Source organism: Neopelma chrysocephalum, unplaced genomic scaffold, assembly GCF_003984885.1.
Source record: "Neopelma chrysocephalum unplaced genomic scaffold, ASM398488v2 Primary Assembly neopelma1_97390, whole genome shotgun sequence".
NCBI lineage: Eukaryota > Metazoa > Chordata > Aves > Passeriformes > Pipridae > Neopelma > Neopelma chrysocephalum.
The window spans coordinates 4,412,832-4,431,039 of record NW_020926031.1 but is presented as its reverse complement, the minus strand read 5'-3'; the positions used below and the strand labels follow the sequence as shown (position 1 = coordinate 4,431,039).

The following is an 18,208-nucleotide window of genomic DNA, read 5'->3' as shown; positions in this document are numbered from 1 at the left end:
TAGGTACAAAGAAGGAATCTTTTACAAACAGGTTGCCCAAGGAGGTCGTAGATGCCACGTCCCTGGAAACATTCAAGGCCAGATGGATGGGGCCCTGAGCAACCTGATCTGGCTGAAGATGTCCCTGCTTATTGCAGGAGGGGGTACTAGGAGACCTTTAAAGGTCCCTCACAACCCAAACCGTTCTATGATGTGACTCAACAGAGGAAAGAGGTTAATTTATCTTTCTGTTTAATAAGTCCTAAAAAGGAAAGACTTCTGCAGAGACAGAGAGAATGACTGCTGGAGAAGAGGTGGGATGTAGAGTCCTTTCCCCAGTTCAGGGAAGGGAGGAGCATTTTCAGATAGATCTCCTGTTTCCTAGTTGCATTTCATATTTAGAGCTCTCCCTAGTTGGTAGTTTGGAGCGGGGAGGAAATGGCAAGAGAGAGAGGATCATGAGAAGGAAATAGAATGGCTTAGGCAACAAACCATAGGAGAGGGTTTGCAACCAAGAATTTTGAGTGGAAGCAGATATCTCCTTTTGGCCTGCAATTACATGAAGAACCATCTCTGAAGGACAAGGCTTAGTTGACTGTTACCTGTGTGTGGCTGCTTTCTCAGCGTGCTGGATTGTGTGTATTGCTTTGATGGGTGCTGAAGACCCCCCATGGGCAGTAGGAGGAATCTTGGCATCTAACTGAGGGCTGTGGGTACCATGAGGCATAAAGAACTGCATTGTGATTTTAAAACCCTCTATGGCTCCAGTGAGCACGTGGCATGTCATGTACCTTAGCTTATGAGTCTGCCAAACCTTGGAGTTGCTTTCAAATTAAGTTCTAACCACCTGTAATTGCTATATATTATTACACTGAGATCTTTGTCCATTTTCCACATTCCACTGCTATCATTTATGCAGTGAGAAATGGAGTTGTCTAATATGTTTGAGATCACTTTTATAGCAGTTTATTCTAAGGATATTACCTTGGAGGAAAATATTACTGTGTGTTTTAATGAACATGTTGCTATTATACTTTTTAGACACATTATATTAAATCTCATATAAGTTATTACTCTTCAGGAACTAAGGAAAGAAAATGAAACAGACTGAAACTTGTCTAACCTCCTCATACAGTGATTAATCTTCCTTAATCTTCTTTGCTATGTTCTCCTAGTACCTATATTTACACACATATTTTCCTCCATGATTGTGACTCATCTTTTGCAGTAAAACAGATGTTAGTCTTTGATACTCATTGCTTCCATATTAATTTTTGTGCAAAAACTACAATTTTATCTCCTGGATTTGATGGGGATTTGGGGGGGGGGCAAGAGGGAGTGAAGGATCATTTCTTACATTACTAAAATCACTGTATCCTTTTGTTCTGTGTTTGCAGTTTAAATCTAGTTAGTCTGTGTTGCTGCTGTAGCTGGATTTTGACTGCTCTTTCCCTACTGTCCCCCTCACCTTAGAATAACCTTTATAGCTCTAAAAGTCAACTGGTTAGGAAGTTATTTTTGAAAATGTGATCAGTGTGCACTGTGGCAGATGCAGTTGCCTTGTCTCGGCAGAGAGCCTGAAACAAATCCCTGAGGAGTTAATGGGCCTGTCCATCTAAGCAAATGACATTAAGAGTGCGGTTACTATGCAAATCCTACAAGACTAAACTGGAAGGAATTACAGATATACCATGTTGGATGCAATTTGGACTCTAAAGATTCTAAAACAAATTTCAAGTTAAAGTAAACACTCGTAGGACCAATCTAAAACATGGGATTCGGTTCAATAGAGATACAAGTCTAAAACACCTGCACAAATACATGATGGATGCTACTAAGTAATATGTCACAGAAAAGCATGCACTGTATATGATTCACTGTAGCTGAATGTGAGACAACGGTTGAGCTGCAACTGCAAAAAAAGCAAACACATAAATTAGGATGTCACCTATAAGACACAGGAAGTAAGGCATTGGCTAAAACCAGGCTTTGAGTGGGGCATTGTATCCAGTTTAAGCATTACTCTTCAAAAAAAGATAAAGATCAACTGAATTGAGTCTGTAAAAGAACACTGAGAGTATCACGGACCTGGAAAACTTGATTTATAATGAAGTGATTTAAACAATGGGTTTGTTAACCTAACAAAGAACTAAGTAGGTAAATATGGCAATAGTAAAAATTGAATCTATTATTTAATTAAATCTATTTATGCATCTTTTAATTTTAGAAGTTCAGATCATACCCTTAATCACACTTTTCATTAGTCAGTGAATAAATTATCCTGTTAATTTTTAACTCTGAACTGAAAAACTTATATTCTGCTTATAGGCCATTTCACTCACATTGAAGATATTGCCCAGGAAACGGTGTTAGGGCTTTGACTTCAGGGTTTTGATCTTTAAAAGTTCAGTTGAATTAACTATTTGCATTTTATAAAAACTCCAGTCATTATGAAAAATAATATTTATTTCTCTTACTTCAGTCCCTAAGATTGCAGCAACAGCTGTGAATGATTGCAAGAACAGTGTTGCTTTACAAGTGGAAAGTAGTCAGCCTCCAGCCCTGTCATTATAAACTCCTTTTCAGAGAAGTGGGTAGGGTAAACAGTGTTGATGGTTCATAAACCTAAATTGTTTAAAATATACAAGACCATGGCTGTGTTTAACCTACTTGTTTGAGTTATCAATCTTCCAATTTCTTGTTACTGGCTCAAGAGAATAACATCATATTTAATGTATCTACAGACTGACCTTCTCAATTACCTGGTTTTGTTCAGAGCAAGTCAAGCTCTGCATGGTATAAAAGACAGAAACTGGTGGCTGAAGAGCCATGCAGAGGCATTTATATCAATTTGGTCATGAAGCAAAATGAAATATTATCTTACACTGGGAAGGTGCCCAACAGTCCCATTCATCTCTGCTGGCCACCTCAGAAATTCAATCCCCAAAGGGTATCATGTTTTTACTGGCTTTACGGGTAGAGGTGTCTAGTGTTTCCTGTCTAGTTATGTTGAAGGATCCTCTATGTGCAGACAGCTGTGAGGTCCCTTGCTCTGAGCTAGAGCACTACAAGGCAAAGTTGTGAAGCATTTTTTATTCTCCTTCCATCACAAGCTGGCAAATAAGCATAACTACTGAAGAGTTTTGTAAGATTAAGTACAGATTCATTTACTATTACACCTTTGACTTGCAGATAGCTGAAATTCTAGGATCTGTGCCCTGTCCCAAATTGTACAGAAGGAACAAAGTAAAAAAGAATTTCCTTGCTCAAATTTTCCCATTCTGAAGTCTCTCCTAGGTAGGGTTTAAGCACTTTTCTATGGTCAGACCGATGCTTTTGTCCAGTTTTTGACATGTTTTTGTGTTGATTCTTTCTTTCCTGCCAATAAACTGCTACTGAAGTTCAACTCAACCTTTCATTTGGAAGATAGTTTTTTGCAAAATAACAGAAAACTTAAAGAAACTGTATAGTATTGATCAGGGGATTTATAAATCAATTTCTTATGCTGCAGAATCAGTTTGAAATTATCCATGAGCCCATCCTTCAGTCAACAGATCATTGACTGAATGCGCTCTTGGAAGCAGTACATAGCAGGGTACTTCAGAATCATCTCAGAATACAGTTTCTCCTCTATACATTTGCTTTAACAAAAAATGTTCCACATATGTTTCCACCATCTTTACCGTCTCACATTCCCTGCAGACTTTTTCACAAGCTGGTCTGAGTCATTTGCCTTGTGTTCTCCAAGGCTGTGTTTTCCCACTGGAGTTCAGGAAATAGTGAATTAAGTTTTTAGTACTAGTTCTTTTGCTCCATAGGAACTGCTTTGTTCCTTGCACCATGTATATATTACTTTCTTTAATTGACTTATATGTTCTCAATGCAGATTATTGTATTTCTGATTAGAGATGCATATTTGCACGCTAATTTTTCTAAGTATGTAATTTTTCATATTTAAAATGCCACCTCTTAAATGTTTTCTTCTGTAATCTGCCTTCCACTGTGAGGATGTTGCTTTATCGGTCATGTAAAGGCTACCATGCTTACTCTTTACTTTCATCAAACAAACTCTTTTACCTTACCAAACAAACTTAGGAAGTTTTTAATTTTTGTTTCTCAAATGTTTCTCAAAGAGTCATTGTAGTCTCTGTTCACAGAGAACCCACATGACTGACCACTATTTCCTACCTTCATTCTTCCCTGTGTAATTAATGGGCTGACCTCAGACAACACTTCTTGCTGAGCTGGGTATGGGAGCTGCTAGAACACCCCTACCACTCCAGGCTTTTCTATCAGCTGATCAAAATTGCAAGTCTTGTGAAAGGCTGAACTTCAGCTTTGTCTTTTCCATTCTTTAGGCTCGTTCAAAATAATAGTGAAGGAAATCAGAGAAAGAATTTTTTTCAACATGTACTAAACAGAGGACTTCATTAGGATACCAAAAAGACCTTTTCCTTTCATAGAACTTACGGTTGGTCATCCTACAGTCAATTTAAAGAAGCTGAAAATACATTCCTTGTTGTTGTAGCAACATGCATACAGACCTACATAGAATTAAAAACCCTTGCAAGTACTGTAGAATGAAGATGAGCTCCCGTTTAAATTGCTCTTGGCCCGTTATTTTAGACACAGACAGAAGGGGTGAGGGGGACCCATTTAATCTGAACATTGCTAGAAACACGAAGTGTTAAAATTAGCTCAACAAATCTTGACACTGTTTCTTGGCTGCAGTGTGGTGGAGATGACCAACATGCCAGGAAAGGTTTATTTCATAATTTAAGTGATAAGAGTAGCTGAAGAGCAGAAGGGTGTGGGGAGCTAAAAGGATGAGGGAGATCAGCTATTAAAATGTTACCAGAGGATGCTTGCATCAGATGGTGGGAGAGCGCACTTTTATTGAAGAGGCAGCAGGAACACGAGGAGAGCAGACGGCTGGTAATGTAAACCCTGGTACTGTAGCATGAGCTCCCCATTCACCATGTATGGGATGAAATATGTTGTACAGATCACTGAGAAAACTCAGAGGGGTGGGATTGCTTCTCATTTTTCTCCTTCAGAACTTCACATTCTGAAAATGTAAGTTGTGAGGGTTTCATTAACAAAGTGTAATTGCAGAGCGTTTCAAAGAGGAAACAAATTATGTTTATTTAACAAACAAATTGTAAACAGAAGATCGAGTTCTTTAAAATATGCCTTGCAGATTGAGTAAAAAACTTCAAGGCTATATGGTGAAATACAAATTTTAGAAAAAAATAAATTTCTAGAACCAAAGGTCTGATCTACCAGATTCCAGTTAAAATCCCAGAAAACCTAAATGGCAAATCTATAAAATACACAATAAACTGTCCAGGTATGTTTAATTTTATTTCATAAAAAATAATAGAAATAGTCCATTTTTAATTGAGAAAAATGTAACATTGATAATGCCTCTGTATATCACCATGGTAAAATACCTCACTTGAAACTGGAGCAAGTTCAGACATTTAAGTTGCCCAGACATTCAGTTTATCCAGGCTGAATTCTTTTACCCCCTGCTCACAGACTGAAGGCTGGAGATTGGTTCCCCATGGTATGAGCTTATATGGAGACTATTACAAGGAAAAGTAAATGTCAAAAGAGATAATTGTGAAAGATGTCCTGTACCTAAAAGGTGGATGTTTTTCTAGGGAATTTTCTTATGGGTTATGTTTATTTTTACATGGTGTTTTATCTAAAGATCTGATGTGGTGGGGAGAAAGTGGGTGTATTGCACACAAGCAAACAATGAAGTTGGCCCTGTCCTATAAATTAAATTGATTTTTATGGGGCAGAAATACACAGGCTATCCAAGCCCTTGTATACTCTGCCAACACATGATTCATGGCTCCTGTATTACAAAATTAAAGTGAGTTTGATATTGTGTTTTTAAAGTAGAACTATACTATACACAAATATCAAATAAATTAAAAAAACCCACCACATCATAACAATAAAACATGAAGGAAAAACACCTGAATAAAAGAAGAAGAACCTAATATTTCTTAAAGCAGCTGAGTCTCGTGTTCTTGCTCGTGTATATTGAATTGTCACTACAGAGGCCACCAAGTTCTCAGAAAGGATGTTTTCTAGTTTGATACAAATGTGGATCCCGTTACCAAACATTTGCTGCAAGCAGTTTTTTGAACAGTTCTGGCATTTTCTTTTGTGTATTAGAAAACTTGGTATTTTATTCTTGTGGTGGAAGGTATGGAATAATCCAGTGTAAACACTGCACTTGCACATTTTTATTCATCTGTTTTCTTGTTATAGTTTGCAATTGCCAGCTCAAAGCCCAGGTGCACACATCTATGAAAGGCTTCTAGTATAGAAGACGATCATATAGACGATTGTGGAAAGTTTGGAAGTGATAAGAGAATTTATACCCAAAACATAGTTTTTCCTTCTCACAACATAGCTGATACTCTCTCCGAAGAATTTAATTACTTTCCCTGTGGCCTTGCTGCTCTTGATATGTACCAAGGGATTAGAAAAGTAGGACATAAATGGACAAATAACAAATCAAAATTCCTTCTCTTATTTCTTAAGACCAAAAGGGGTTTTTTTCCCTCAATTTGGAAAGAAAAATTAATCACAAAACATAGAAACCAGTTTTAGTGCTAGAGCTTCAGAGTTAGAGAGAAACTAGTTAATTCGTCCCCTTTGCTCTGCAAGAAAGGAAATAGGTGTTATTTCTGTGCTACATACATCAAAACTAAAATGTAGGTTGGACATGTTCCCATCCCTAAGTCAGAAATGTCAAAAACCCAGGAAACCTGAGGGGCAGATCCTGTTCTACTGGAGATGTGAGCTGGCTCTGGCTGTATTTTGGTGAGGTTCAAAGGGAGAAAATCATGTAAATGAAGTACTGCCCTGACACTTCGCTGCTGTCCCTGTGCTGCAGCCCACCATTCCCTCTGCTGTGTGATGGCTACAACGCTTGGTGACCAACAAGCCTCCAAGCAAGACCTGGGACTTGTTAAGCCCAGAAAGAATCATTCTTTGGAATGTATATTTTGATCTTTCAAAAGACTAGGTGTTTCCAAAAATAGTCTTACCATCATGGACTGAATGCATCCAGAAGAAAGCTGCTTATTGAAGACAAGAGATGGGGTGTGCAGAGCATTAGTTCTATCCTCCTGAGTGTGCTTTGCCCTTTTGTACAATTGCTCCATGTCCAACATGGTCAGGTTTGTGTCTTGTCTTGTTAGCAGATTACAGCAACTTTCCTCTTTCTGCATCCTGGTCTCTCTGGGCCTAAAAAGCTCCATTAGAAACGAAAAACAGGTTTTTCACACCCTGTTTAGAGGAGCACAGTGATGAGACCTTTAGAATTATCCAGTCAGGCAGTAACAGAATCATAGAAAATGCCACAGCATCAGGCAGGGAAGGAGCTGCTTGTAGTGTTTGAAGGATGCATGCTTGCATGGTATGGGGCAATATAGAGCAGTGGGATTGCATGCAGGCAGACTGAAATCTACAGAAAATCTATTTTGTGGATCCTAGATTGCATGATGCTAGCTGCTGAGCCTAAAGGCTGTCAAAATCACAATGACTGTCTGCTCGAAACATCCAGTTCTTCCCAGTTAACCCCTTGGGGGTGCCGAAATTCTTTGTATTTTCCATGGTAAGCTGTATCAGTACACTGAAGTTATAGAGTCTTTGTTCCTGGAACAATATGCCATGAAGGGCTTTTCTCCTTTCTTTCCATACATGATACCCTTGCCAAGAGTGATGGGTCTTCTGCCTCTAAAATCCTGCAGCATAAATCAGAATATCATGTTAATGAGGAAAAGTGCCTGTTTCATTGAAAACACACTATAGTCGAGGCTCAGAGACAGCAATGAACATTTCTTGAAAGGAGATCATGGTTTTTCTAAGTAATACAGAAACAATAGTGTCAATACTCAGTGATATTAAATTATGTGAAAATTTTCCCCTGTACAGCATGCTGTTCTACCCCAAGGGTTATTTCTTTCATTTCATTGGGAGTTTTGTAGGTTTTGGATTTTGTTTGGTCGTTTGGTGGGGGGTTTGTTTGGTTGGTTTGGTTTGATTTGGTTTTGGAATGACTCTCGTGACTGGAGGAGCAGGCATGTTGTAGCAACACTTAGGGAGAAAATATATATTTGGAAGCATATGACTTGAGGCATTGTTTGAGCTCAGCTTGAGCCACCCCAATATTACACATTTCAGCTTTATAAAGTAAGACATACCAAACAACAGTTGAAGCATTTACAATTCAAATTTTGTGCCTGTCTGGCTTGCCTGTCACTGAAAGTTAGGCTTAAATTCACAAAGGGAATTGTTCAGAAGTGAAATAAAATGTTGTTTCTATTAAAAAATAAATAAACAGAGTGCATATCCAGATAAGTAAATATTGTGCATTATCTGGAACCAAAAGTGATGGTAGTAGTGAGTGCAATGACCTGTGCTGCAAACAAAATCAGCTTGAATTCTCAGATATCAGCACAGCACAAAAGGCATTGTGTTCTTTCTCTGTTCCCTTGTCCTTGGACTAGACCCAGCTGTGCTAAGGTGGTGCCTCTGAGGATCATCATAGCAACATTTTACCACACTTCAAGGAAATGACTTCCTCTACAAACATCTTTAAAACTACTTTGTACTTCTTCAGTAGCATAAGCTGTTAGCAATACATTGAAAATCTACTCTCTTTTTGAAAGAAGTCTGCAGTGAACTGCAGTGTCCCCAAAGCCCTGCTGTTCCCAGTGATAGCTGCTCTATGTTACTTGTGACGGTAACAGATGTTTGAGGTTTTTTAAGTTCTTGAGGAGCTTTAAACTAAGTCTGGCAGCACACCAAGGAGGTATCGGTCTGGTGCTACTGTAATTCATGGCTTGGATGCACTGGTACTACAGCATTAATTACCCTTATCAATTAATTTATTGTCACAATGTATCCTGGCAGCACTAATATACTGCTATGGTCCAAAACATAAGAGGCAATATCTAATTACCGGTCTGATCTCTTGAAACTCAGCTCCTTTATGTATTTCTCTTATTCTGTTAACAAATGTGCACCAGGAACATTTGTTGTGATGTTGTCTGTAACTATATTATTGGCTTAGGTGTTAGTAAATACTCCATGCTCTGCGGTATTTTATGCATTCATTTATTTAAATTACTGTGAAAAATCGATAGTTCTTATTACTTTGATTATATTTTTTTTATTTCCTGAAATCTAAATGGTAAGGCTGGAGAAACTTTTCAGACTGACCATCCAACAAAAGAGCAAATCCAGCTCTGCATACATAGTAAAGATCATTACCTCTTGTCAGGCTTTTAGTACAATTTCTAATTGTTACCAACCAATTGTTATAGCTTTGTTACCAACAGCAAAAAATTGGAACTAGTTTGCACACTGGCTCATTTATACCCTGTCTGTTGCTGTCCTGCATTACTGGCTTTTTTCCCTGTCAACTAGTCAGTCTAGTGAGCTTTTCCTCTCATCCTAGAGTGGATATCTTCACTTGATCCAGTAAATTTCTCTAGACATGTTTGACTGTTTGGCCTAGATTTTCCCCTGATTGTAATAGAAACTCAGACAGCTTGCTCGCATGTTTCATGCAAAGGCATCATGGGATTTGAACTCATGGAATAGTATGTATATTCCATTCAGCCAGTTCAGATTTAAAAATGAAAAGAGTAAAATGAAATCACGTGTTGTCAGAGGGTGGGTGCAAAGATGAATTTAATTAGTTAAAAATATATTAAAATGTTAAACTGCAGAAAGCTGTATGAAAATGGTCTTTAAAGAAAAAGGGGAACCTAGCAACGGTTTCTGCAAATTTTACAGATGGAAATGACTTCTCACTACTGAAACTAAACTAAAACTATCTCAAAATGAAATTCTGCTTCTCTGGTCAATGAAGATAAACCTACATTTTCCCTAGCATTTTCATTCATTTTATGCTATGCACATGTAAAAAACCCTGGTTACATGTCCACACATTGGTTATTGCTGTCAGTAGTTCCACTGATAGGCGGTTTCATGTAGCTTGTTAACTTAGTAAAATGTGAAATGCATTCATAAGCCCTGGGTTTTCTAAGATGTCTTGAATGATTAGACACAGGCAGGCACTGGGGAGGAATGTAACAAGCCCAGATCAGGACTACCAAAAGTTTTTTCAAGCCAAATATGCTAGAAAATAAAATCATTACTTTAACATCTTTGTGCCTGTCTTTGGTGTAAATGCAAATTTGTTCTTAAGAAAATTAGAAATCTGAGGAATAGCTCATGCCCAGGAAGTGCATCCTGCTGCATGTCTCCTTACAATAGGAATGGCAAGAGGTTTCAGGAAAGTTAATTAAATTATTACAAGAAGATATAGTTGAGTTAAGTGGTGGGAGTCCGTAACCATGGTGATGAAACCACTTTAGTACATCAGAGTCCAGGGGGACTGGACTGAGAGTGCTTGACATCCAGAAAGCCACTTTAACCTCCCAAGCTAAGGAGAAAAAACAGTTTATGAAAAATAGAGAATTTTTCACAAAAGAATTTTTACTGGTATTCAACTGACTGAAATATGCTTAATATGGTGCGTGTAGGTGAATCATCTGAAATCCAACACAAGAGGCATGATTTTGGCAAAAGCAAACCAACAGATGCTTCTGACAACCAAGTTGTGTAACAGGTTTCTCTTTTTGCTACCTAGGTCACCTGTTTTTCAGTGAAAACATTACTGAAGTGTTAAGGTACCAGCTAAGTATCAGAGGCATAAGGAAAAAAATTGAGGTATGATACATTTGTACATACACACAATTGAGGTATGATCTAGTTTTACATTACATTGATATTTCCACTGCATTCAGAATTTGCTAAAGTTGCACATATCTATAACTATGTGGATGAGGGTGGTTTTTTGGTTGGTTTGTTTGGGTTTTTTTGGGTTTCTTTTTGTTTGATTGTTTTGGGTTTTTTTTAATTTATCATAAAAACTATATGTAATGGTAGATCAGAACTACTTAATTAGTTTTCCATTTGTACATGTATTCAGATGTAGTTTATAAGGACACGGTGTTATTTAGTTTATATTCAACTCAGCCAAACAAATTGCAGCAATTTAGCAAGATATAATGGGAGGAGGGAAGACTAACTTTGTAAAAAGATTATTTCCTCTGATGCCTTGGAAGTATACTTTGCAATATAAAAGCACTAATATCCCTCTGCAATATCTGCATGTCTGTGTGAATTTGTGAAGGAGAAAGAACACAGGGAAGGTGAGAAATTTTCTCTGCGGGCAGAATACGTGGGCAAATTTCCAGTATAAGAGGAGGGGAACACTGGGAGAAAATCTAGTCTTGTTAGGTTTTGTTTATTAGGATTTTGCTGATAGGGAGTTTCTTTAAGAATGCATTTTTCTGTTGCTGTGGTTTGAATTGCAGAATTGTCCAAAGGTTTTATATTTTCTTATGACAAGTCACACATGCTTTTTTAGTCCCTTCTCATTCCTGGAACTGATATGTGTAGAAGCAGTGCTGTAGCTGAAACAAGATTCCTGTTCAAGTCAATGGTGATCTCTGAAATCATGTCTGTAAGGCAAAATAAAGCCCTGTATAAATAACATGACAGGCAATAAACAGCAGAACACAAAACCCTAAGCATAATGTCAAGAATGCATGCGTGTTGCAGTTAATATTTTTTAAATATCACTTAGGAAACAAGGTGAAGCTTTGCATCGATGTGTGTTTGAGTACATCTGTGCTGTCCTGCTACTGCCTCCTACTACAGAGGTGCTGGCACCTCTGCCATACAGGGGGGTGTGATCAGCCTTGTTCTTTCAACAGGAAGGAGTTCTTGTCCTTTCCCTGATGTATTTCTAGCTCCAGACAGCCCTGCCTTGAGGTTTGTTTTCTCTGCCTTGAAGAATGCTGTTTATATTCTAGTCCAGTTGTCTAAAAGATGAGCACGTGTGCCTGTCTCCATTTATGCTTAACCTTGAAACCCAATAAAAAATTTCTGAGCAACTTGACAGCAGGGAAAAGCTCTCAGCTGGACAAGGATCTCTACAGCTACTTAAGAAGGCTACAGAGACATTATCCCTATTTTTCATGTGTGATGTAATAGAGAGAAGGGCTGCTTTGGCAGCTCAGCTACTTAAGCTTGTAACTGATCACAAGAATTTTGTATTCAACTCAGTTGTGTAATAAAATAACAGGACCTGTATCTGGTTGAGAACTTCACAGACTGACAGAAGGAAAGGGGTTGGGAATTATTTGAACAGAGAAGGCATTTGGCATACAGTGCCAAGCCCTACCACTTGTACTTTGCTGAACTGAACTGTATTTAGATTCAGAGGTTTAGGCACTGGCTAATAAGAGGGTTTTGATAAAGTGTTTGTGAGGTTGCACTGTTTTGATATCAGGGCTATTTAGAAGCTATTTTTTAGAACACTATGATGTTAATGGTATTGTAAAGGTGGTACTGTTAGGCATCAAAGTAAACTGCTTTTAGTCAGCGAAATACCTTACATATACTGTGGTGAATCTATAAAGAGACAAGTAGATTTGATGACCTGAGTTATAAAAACAGTGTTTGAGGAATAGCCACATATCTCCCTAAAATAATACCTTTGCCATTTGTGATTCATAGGTAACAAAGTGCTGCCAAGTTTTGCTTTGAAAGATATTTCTTTTGAGTGGCTGCAGTGGTGTAAATATGAAATAATTTCATGTCTTAATTTCTGATGAAGTAAACCTTGGCTTTTTAAATAACTTTAATATCTTTCATCACACTTGAACTTAACAATGCTAATTGAATCTTGTGCAATCTAACACAGCAGCTTGCCCTGTCATGAGAAAAAAGTCAATTAGAAATCACAGTTAATCATTAAAAAAATTATTGGGGAAAATAAATTTTTCTCATTTGCTATTCACAGAAGTGGGTGGTCTGTAGTATGCTTAACATTCAAGAGCCTTTCCAGTCTAGGAAAATAAAAATACACAAAGTATCAATATTTATATGTTATTAAATCAGCAATAGCAGATGTAGTCTGAATGGCTATGTGGTGTAGCTCTCATATGAAGGACATTCACTAATACGCCATTTAAAATGCAAATGAAGAGTTTATAATGCACAATTTCTGCAATTAATTGCAGCCTTGAACATTACACTGCACTTACTACAATAGACTTTACAGCTGCAAACTATTGTAGTGTGTATCATCTGCACATCAGTAATGACCATTATCAATTAGCTGCAAATAATTATTTCCAGCATCGCTCACAAAGAGCAATTTTAAATTGTCACTTTAAAAAAGCTTCAGTAAAGACCAGCAGTTTTCCTTCAGGCCCAATCTGACCTATTAATAAACCTTATTTAAACTATTGCCACAAGCACTGATACAAATAGCTTTTTCCATTCTTAATACAAATATAGTTTCATAAATCAAAGCTACTATGCATTTCTGATTGTTCTTAAGAGAAAATATATATTCAAATATATCCATTGCTTAATTTCTGCTGCCCACTCTGCCCTACAATGTTTTCATCATCACTCTATATAGTAGTCCAGCCTAATTCCTGGGCAAGACAGCCCCCATAGGCATGGCAAACCTTGTGAGAAGGTAAATCTTTCCTTTTCATTACTTAACATCTTTTATCACTAATAATGAGACTGTACACATAGTAAAAAAAATAATTTTAAAATCTCCTGTGAATAATAATTTCATGTGTGGCCTTGACTGCCAGAAGATTGCCTGCCCATGAGATGGGAGATGTGTGGGGCAGGGACAGAACTCTCTAAGGGATGGAGCCCGCTGAAGCTCTTGCAACAGAACCAGAAGTGTAACAGGCAATGGGGGAGTCACACTCCAGGGTAGTATCTCGCCAGGTGTGTCAGTATATCCGCAAGATGGCTTTTAGTGTGGAGAGGGTTAGATGAGATGTCTCAGACCATGAAGATATATTTTTGGAATTTATTTTGAAGGAGATAAAAGATTCTGACATTCTTAAAATTTGTGTTTCTGGTTCATATAAGAAGAAAGAAAGGTATCAAGGTATCAAAGGTATCAAGGAAAATCCTCTCACAAATTCATTGAATCTTTAACATCTGAATCCATGTACATGTGATCACCTAGAATGTAATCAAAGGGAATCAAAATATTTTTTAAGGAAATACTAGGTTTATTGCTCTCCAAATGAGACACTGGGCATGCTGAATGACAGTTGGCAAATGCTAAGGAAAATGGGTAATTGCTAAGAGAAAGGAAATATACCAGTGGCATCTCAAAGTTCTCATCTGTACGCTTTTTTACCTTTGAGAAAATATCCAAGAATCGTTGCATGCAAAAAAAAAAATCAAGCGTCTTAAGCTCAAAGCTTCTGAAGGAGATATGTTGTCGTAGTGAAGCAGGACCAGAAATTATCTAAAGAGACCATTACACTACATCTCTGCCCCAAGACAGGATTAACAATGTCACTGTCATATCTGACAGATGATTACAATGCCATCTTGAAGACTTTTACTGACAGAGATGCCATAACTTCCTAGTCAATCTACTCCAGTGCTTAATTATCCTTATTCTTAGGAAGTTTTTCTAAAGTCTTGCCTTGGTCTTTCTTACAGTTAAGCCCATTACCTCTTGTCCTGGCAGAGTTGGCCGTGAAGAACAGATCACAGTCACACCCAGCTATTCCTTAAAGACATATTCTGGAAAAGAGCAGGATAGCAAAAGCACATTTTCCCATAAGAATGAATGATGGGGGAAATGCATGGATCACTCTTCTGAAAGATATCAGCTATGCCATCTCTGATACTGAATGTCTAAGAAAACTCTTGCAATGTAAGCACTCTTGTTGTCTCTTTCTGGACAGTTCCATCTTCATCATCTTCCTTAGATAAAACAAGGTCAGTCAATCACAGGTGAGGGACAGAAGAAATGGGGCAATGATGGTGGTTAGCAGAGCACAGTGTTAAATGATCAGTAGCAGAACTCTTAAGTAGTGGATAAAGAAGCAGAGGACAGTGAGGTGCCACTAATGTCTGCTGAACCCTTTTACACAGACAGAAATGACCATAAAGTTCCCCCAGTATTTTCTATCCTGCAAGCCATCCAACACCCATTTGCTCTGCCTTTTATTGCTCTTCATATCTGTAAGTAGTTAAATGGGTTCAGAGAGATGACCTGGTCACTTTTAATTTTGTGGGCCAGCTTGCTTTCGGGAAGGATTAGCTGCCTAAAGTAGTAGGACAAAGCAAGGATTGCTGCTGCATCAACTGATAGCAGCTTAAATCTCTCTGGAGTTGTAGTGTTAGTTCTCAAACACCATCCTTACATAGCTTCAGCCTAATACAATAACATATTTCTAACATTTGGGGATGAGGAAGGCCCTAGCTCAATTTCATTAAGACTGGATGCCAAAGTTAGACACCTGAAACTGTTTGGGGTGTCCTACATAAAAAAATCTCAATTTTCCAGGGTTTTGTACAGTCTTTTGATTCAACATCAGATAGCAATGTTTTAACAGATCAATTTTTATTTAAGAGCCTAAACACAGATTCAGATGTGTAAATCCAGACACATGGCTTTGAAATAATCACAGAAATAAAACCACAAACATTTAAGAGCAGGTTTATGAACATGTATGAAAACATGAGGGGGAGGAAAGGTCTTAGCAATGAAGAAAAATCTGAGATTAACTTATCTACATAAGATTGTATTATAGAGTCTCAAACTATGAGATATTTTCAGTTTGATCTGATTATCTCACTATTCTTAACAAATATCTCAAGTTTGATTGGAGACTGGGGGTGAACAAATGCATGGGAGATGTCTACTGACTGTGACAGTAAAGGGTGATGGTGGCCATGGAAAAAAGTTAATATCTGTCTGCTATATGCCTTTGGAATGGATTTCAAATGCACATCACCCCTCTGTGGTTTTTCCCATCCCTCTGGAATGGGATTTTTTGCTGGGGTACAGGTGTAGCTTACATGGAGGCAGAGTGATCTCTCTCTGTGGGGTGGCTGTGTGTGTGAGAAGCATGCAATCACTTATCCCTCTGAAACAAGGCAATGGGGTCCCTCACACTGACCAAGTCCTGTACAGGGGGCAACAGTTTCCGGGGATAGCTCTGTTTTGCAATCCAGTTGCAAAATAGCTGGCACCTGACAATTCTTGGGGCTGATCCCAGGGGCAGCCTGTGTCGGAGACGTCTCAAGTCTGTTCTCCACAGGCATCTCACTGCTGTCCTCTCCCTGAAGGCTTACAGCTTGGGGAATGGGCTGCACCCAGGCGGTGACAGCAGCAGGAGGTACTGACAGCGAAGCAGCTCTTTCCTTCTGGCAGGTGGTGTCATGATGATAGGAAACCAGTTCATTGCTGAAGTTGACTCGCTCCACAGTGGATTTGGGTGTGCCACAACAGAAGCACCAGCAGCCCAAGAGGTTGCTGAAAGCCCTCCTGAAATCTGCGTTGAAAGCATAGATCACTGGATTCAACGAAGAGTTGGCCCAGCCAAACCACACAAAGATGTTGAAGGTGGTTTGGCTAACACAGGATGACTGTCCTTCATGGTCTTTCTGGAGCGTGGGCTGACAGAAAGGCAGCAGACAGTTGAGCAGGAAGAAGGGCAGCCAGCAGCAAACAAAGACTCCCATTATGATAGACAGAGTCTGCAGCACCTTGGTCTCTTTGTGCAAGGAATTCCGCAAAGAGGAGGTGGGCTCCTTGCTGTGAGCTGGCCACTGCCCCCCTGCTCTCTCAAGGGTGGAGATACGGCGGATCTGGGCCTGGGCAATTCGGTAGATCCTGGTATAGGTGATGATCATTACGGCCACGGGGATGTAGAAGCTAATAAGGGAGGACGTAATGGCGTAAGTGCGATTCAATCTGACATCACATCGGGGTGTCCCAGGCAGCCAGGAACCTGGATATCCACTGTCCTTGGCTTTATGCCAGTGCAGCTGCACTGGGATGAAGGAGATGAGGATGGAGAGGGTCCAGGCCATGGCTATCATAGCACAGGCAAGGCGCTGCGTCATCTTGCGCTCATAGCGAAAGGGGCTGGCGATGGCCCAGTAGCGGTCCAGGCTGATGATGCAGAGGTGGAGGATGGAGGCGGTGGAGCACATGATGTCAAAAGCCACCCAGGTGTCACAAAAGCGGTTGCCGAAGAGCCAGGAGCCTCCAGTCACCTCAGTGATCGCCTTCCAGGGCATCACCAGGAGGGCTACGCAGAGGTCCGAGATGGCCAGTGACAGCACGAACCAGTTGGTGACCTTGGCACGCAGGTGACGGAAGCGCAGGACAGCCAGGCACACCAGAGCATTGCCCACCAGCGTGCTCAGCACCAGGGAGCCCAGCAGGCACCCGGTGAGGGCCCGCAGCACCCGCGGGCCATCCCCCGCCGCCGAGCCCCCCATCAGGGGCTCTTCCCCTGCTGCCCCCTCTCCACCTGCGGAGTAGCGCCGGCACTGCTACCCCGGAGGAAGGGTCGGCCTCGCCGCCCCGGGACCCCCGGCCGCTCTTGCCAGCGGGACGCCGCCCGAGGGACCGGCTGTGGGAGCGGCCTCCCGCGGGGGCATCTCCGCCCGCCGCCCCCGCCCGCCTCTTTGTCCCCCGCGGGGGGTCGGGCTGTCCCGGGGGTACTCACCGCTCTGGCTGCCGGGGCCGCCCGCGTGTCGCCTCCTCGCCTCCGCTGCTCCCGAGGCACGAAGGGAGGGAGGAAGGGATGGAGGGGCTGTCCCGCGGCGGGACCGGGTGGCGGCGGCCCCTCGACGGCGGAGCGGAGCGGGGGGACCGGGGACCGCAGCGCCGGGACGGAGCAGCGGCAGCTCCGGGTGCCGCCCGCGGGCGAGATGCGGCCCCCGCGCCGCCGGAGGGAGCGGGGCGCCGACCGGGAATGACGGCGAAGGTCTTGGGATAGAGTGCCCTTCCGAACCGCACGGAGGGAGATTTCCCCACAAAATTGTCCTGGGAAGAGCCCTTTTCCAGTCCTCAATGTGTACTTGCCGAAGTGTCAGGGGTGAGGGAGGACCTGGAGCTTTCTAAATGTCTCCTTTTGGAGATCACGATGACATTTCAGGTTTGTTAAAGGGCAGGATAGCACTTTGCGTCGGATTATGTACATTGAGAATGCCATCTAGGTGTCAGAACCTGTGTTTTCAGCTAAACAGCATTGCGCTATTTATTTTTTGTTTTGAAATATTATGTAAAGAAACCAAAACCACAGAAACCTAAGATCAGAAAGTT

At 40.5% G+C, this 18,208-nt stretch overlaps 1 protein-coding gene across 1 annotated transcript; it reads right to left on the bottom strand.

Annotated features, from left to right (window-relative positions):
- Positions 1–15,698: 15,698 nt before the first annotated feature.
- Positions 15,699–17,543, bottom strand: LOC113961758 (D(1)-like dopamine receptor). Its single transcript, XM_027672295.1, has one exon. It carries the CDS (start codon positions 17,377–17,379, stop codon positions 16,009–16,011), a length of 1,371 nt encoding a protein of 456 aa, XP_027528096.1. The 5' UTR covers positions 17,380–17,543; the 3' UTR covers positions 15,699–16,008.
- Between the last annotated feature and the right edge of the window lie 665 nt (positions 17,544–18,208).